The sequence below is a fragment of the Platalea leucorodia genome (genome assembly GCF_965183815.1).
Source record: "Platalea leucorodia genome assembly, chromosome: 8".
Classification (NCBI taxonomy): Eukaryota; Metazoa; Chordata; class Aves; order Pelecaniformes; family Threskiornithidae; genus Platalea; species Platalea leucorodia.
The window spans coordinates 24,389,987-24,393,404 of record NC_138830.1 but is presented as its reverse complement, the minus strand read 5'-3'; the positions used below and the strand labels follow the sequence as shown (position 1 = coordinate 24,393,404).

At 46.7% G+C, this 3,418-nt stretch overlaps 1 protein-coding gene across 1 annotated transcript; it reads left to right on the top strand.

Annotated features, from left to right (window-relative positions):
* Nucleotides 1-271: 271 nt before the first annotated feature.
* On the top strand, nt 272-2,824 carry LOC309594326 (G-protein coupled receptor 35-like; the record flags this gene model as incomplete). Its single annotated transcript, XM_082319951.1, has 2 exons — nt 272-473; nt 1,863-2,824. Exons 1-2 carry the CDS (start codon nt 350-352, stop codon nt 2,822-2,824), a joined length of 1,086 nt encoding a protein of 361 aa, XP_082176077.1. The 5' UTR covers nt 272-349.
* Between the last annotated feature and the right edge of the window lie 594 nt (nt 2,825-3,418).

The window sequence follows — 3,418 nt, the reverse complement described above, 5'->3', positions numbered from 1 at the left end:
ACCGAGAGAAGACCTCAGGACCCTCCAGGGCAACGAGTCCCCTCCAAGCAATGTGCACAGCCTGTTGGGTGAGGAAGGTCAATGGGCATTGCCCAGTAAGCCAAAGGCACTGGAAAGCAAATCAAAGGAAAAACCCAAAGCCATTCCCTCACAAGAGGAACTGCTGCAGGGCCACACGGCAGATGAGCATTTCACCTTGCTGCAAGGCTATTGCAAGCTCCTCAGTCAACAGGGGGTGGTGCGAGCCATGCCAGTTGGTGACAGAGGAAGCTCAACCTCGGAGAAATGCATTGAGGAGGGGTGGGGGTGCTTCCTCCACCAGCGTTGCTGCTGTCACAGCCACCTGCAAATGGTCATCGCAGGACCCCTCGTTGGTCACGTGCCAGGAGCACCGCTAGGAGGGCTCATCGTGCCTGTGCACCGCACCTTGTCTGGAGGAACATTCACTCTCTCCAAGGACAGCAAGCAAGCAGGTAATTCCTCCTGACTATTTGCTGACCTGGCTATTTGAGCTCTGCAAGGTGCTGCCTTTCCCCAGCCATGATGGGACTCCAAAATGGTGGTGGAGAAACTGAGAGAGGGCTGGAGCCTGTGTATTTTCAAAGGCTTATTTTGATACTGGCCGCATTAGACATGTTTTGGATGCTTAAGGGCTGTCTCAGCCTTTGCTAGATCTTCCTGTTGTCTGTTACGATCTAAGTTTATATCTTCTGGGCTCATAACTCATTCCTCATGTCCAAAGCACAGAGCTGCTGCAGGTATCAGCTGTAGCACATTCCCTGACCTCCAAAGAGGTCTGCTGGCATGATTTCTCAGCAGCATGATTTTCAAAGCTAGCCAAGAGCTGTAGATGCACGTAGATGCTGCAGCATTGTCCTATGGTTTGCTCGCTCGGGATGCTTTTGAGCCCTGGGAACCTGCACCCATGGAGCCATGTTCCCCTTGCAGGCAAAATCCAAAGACATCTCAGACCTCCTGGGTCTTTTCTGTCCATGAACAGTTGCACCTGGAATATAATCCTTCATTAACTCCTCCAAAGCAGGAGGGCAAACAGCAATATTGCCCTTAGATCCAGAGTGCTAAAACCACCCACTAGACCAAATACAGCTCATCTCTCTGTTTCACATGGCTGCTGATCACATTTCTTGCCATGGCATTGGTGGGGTTTTTTGTCTTGGAATTATGGCAGTGGTCTAATACTTCTGAGACGAAGTCCAACTTTCACAATCCTTGAAAGGCAGCATGCAGACCCCAGTACTCTGATTCTTGCTGCAGACGACTAAATGCTACCACTAGTACAGGATTCAATGGCAGCTAAAACTAATGAGAGATGTACTAATAATTGCTCTATCACTAATGAGAAGTGATGCAGAGACAGCTCAGGACTGAAGGAGAGGACAGCTGTCCGTTTGTTGCACATCTCCCCAAGCATTTTGAGCTGTGAGGAAGCTGGCTGGCTTCTCCTGAGCACCACTATAAGGGAAGGGATGAGAGCTGGGTTTAGGCATCCCCTTTCCATTATCGGATGGTTGTAACAACTCACATAACTCCTAGCTGCAGGATACCTGCTGCTGCCTGATCTGAGTCTGGCCCAAAACAGAGGCCCAAGCATTTTGCCTTGCTGCCTTCCACGAGCAGTCTTCTCCGCATGGGACCCAGTGAGAACCTGCGCTTTTCTCTCCTCCACAACGGATCAGGCTCATGTCCCGCTCCCTTCCCGCTAGATACCCTACAACCAGCACTGCTCTGCGGAGTCATCTCCGTGGTCTGGTTTTCACTGTTGGTAAAGCCCTAAACTATCTGAATTAATCAGCGATTCAGTCAAGAGTCTAACTTCTAAAAGGTTTAATCTGCTTTTGCAGGAACCGTGCCTCTTAATACCCCCAAAATGAACCACAGCAGCTGCAGTATCACAGCCTATGAAAACTTTCCGCTTGTCCAGCTGTGTGTTTACATCCCAGTTTTGCTTTTGGGCATTTTGCTGAACGTGTTGGCGCTGTGGGTGTTCTGCTGCAAACTCGGGAAATGGACAGAAACCAGAGTATACATGGTCAACTTGGCTGTGGCTGACTGCTTGCTGCTCTTTACTTTGCCTTTTAAAACTTTATCCCAGTTCCATCAGCTGAAGGTGGGTAAATGGTGCCTGGTTCTGGAAGGTGGCTATTTCATAAACCGCTTAATGAGCATTGGTATCATCACTGTCGTAGCAGCTGATAGGTACCTTGCCATCAAGTACCCTTTGAAAGCCAAGGTGCTGAGGTCACCACTGAAGGCAGCTTTTGCCTCTGGATTTCTTTGGATAGTCATCATCTCTGTGATGTCCCTCATTAAAAAGCTAGAGAACCGAGGACAAGACGAACTTTGCTTTGAAAAATCTTCCGTTGAGCCCTCAGTGATCACACTGTGCGCTATCATTGTAGGGTTTTTCATACCCTTGATTATCTTGAGTTATTGCTCCATGCAAGTCATTGCAGAACTCATGAGAAAGAAGAATGAAAACTGTCACAAGGAAAAGTTAATCAGAAAGGCTGTCTACATCGTGTCTGCAAACATGGCTGTGTTCATCATATGCTTTTTACCTCTCTACCTTGGGCACCTCCTTCGCTTTATAATGGACTCCATCAGCTCCAACTGCTCTGCAATACAGAGGGTTAATAATTTTGTTCACCTCGCCTCAGTCCTCGCAAACACAAACTGCTGCCTGGATGCTATTTGTTACTACTTTGTTAGCAAGGAATTTAAGGAAGCATCCCCCAAGCTAGCAAAGTCCAAATCTGAAGCCAGTAAAGAATCTGAAATTCAGCTCCCACGTATAACACATTAGTGCAAAACACATGCAGCACACATTTTATACTTGCTATTTTTAAGTTCAACTGAGACTCAATAGCAGGCTTTCACACGTTCGTTTTTGTGTGAGTGGGATGGAGGGACTTTCTGCTAATGGGAAGGATTCAGACACATGAAAATTAGCCCTGATTCAGACAACCACAGCAGTCCAGATCCTGATGTAATGATCTAGGTTGCCACTGGTAATTCTCTGCCTTATGCAAATTTGAGTAAAATGATAGCTTTCCCCTGCAAAAAGTGTCTTTCATTTTCCCAGAAGACCCAAAACAAGTACAGCCAGCGGTAAAGGGGATTTTTGTCCTTCTTCTCCACCTTGGATCAGTTTTTATGGAGCTGTAGCTGTGACAAAGAAACAGAGGTTATCCCAAAGATCAAAAAAGAAAAAAAAGTCAAGTTGAAACAACTGCAGAAAAAGAAAGGAGGATGCTTTTATAAGTCACAAACATCTTGTTTTTCCGTTGGTAATAATGCACAATCACAGTAGCAGAGGCAGAATTAGCCTGCTTTAGACAAGTTTACAGCACCATTCATACTACATAACAGCTGATGTTTTGACCATAAATGGTCATCA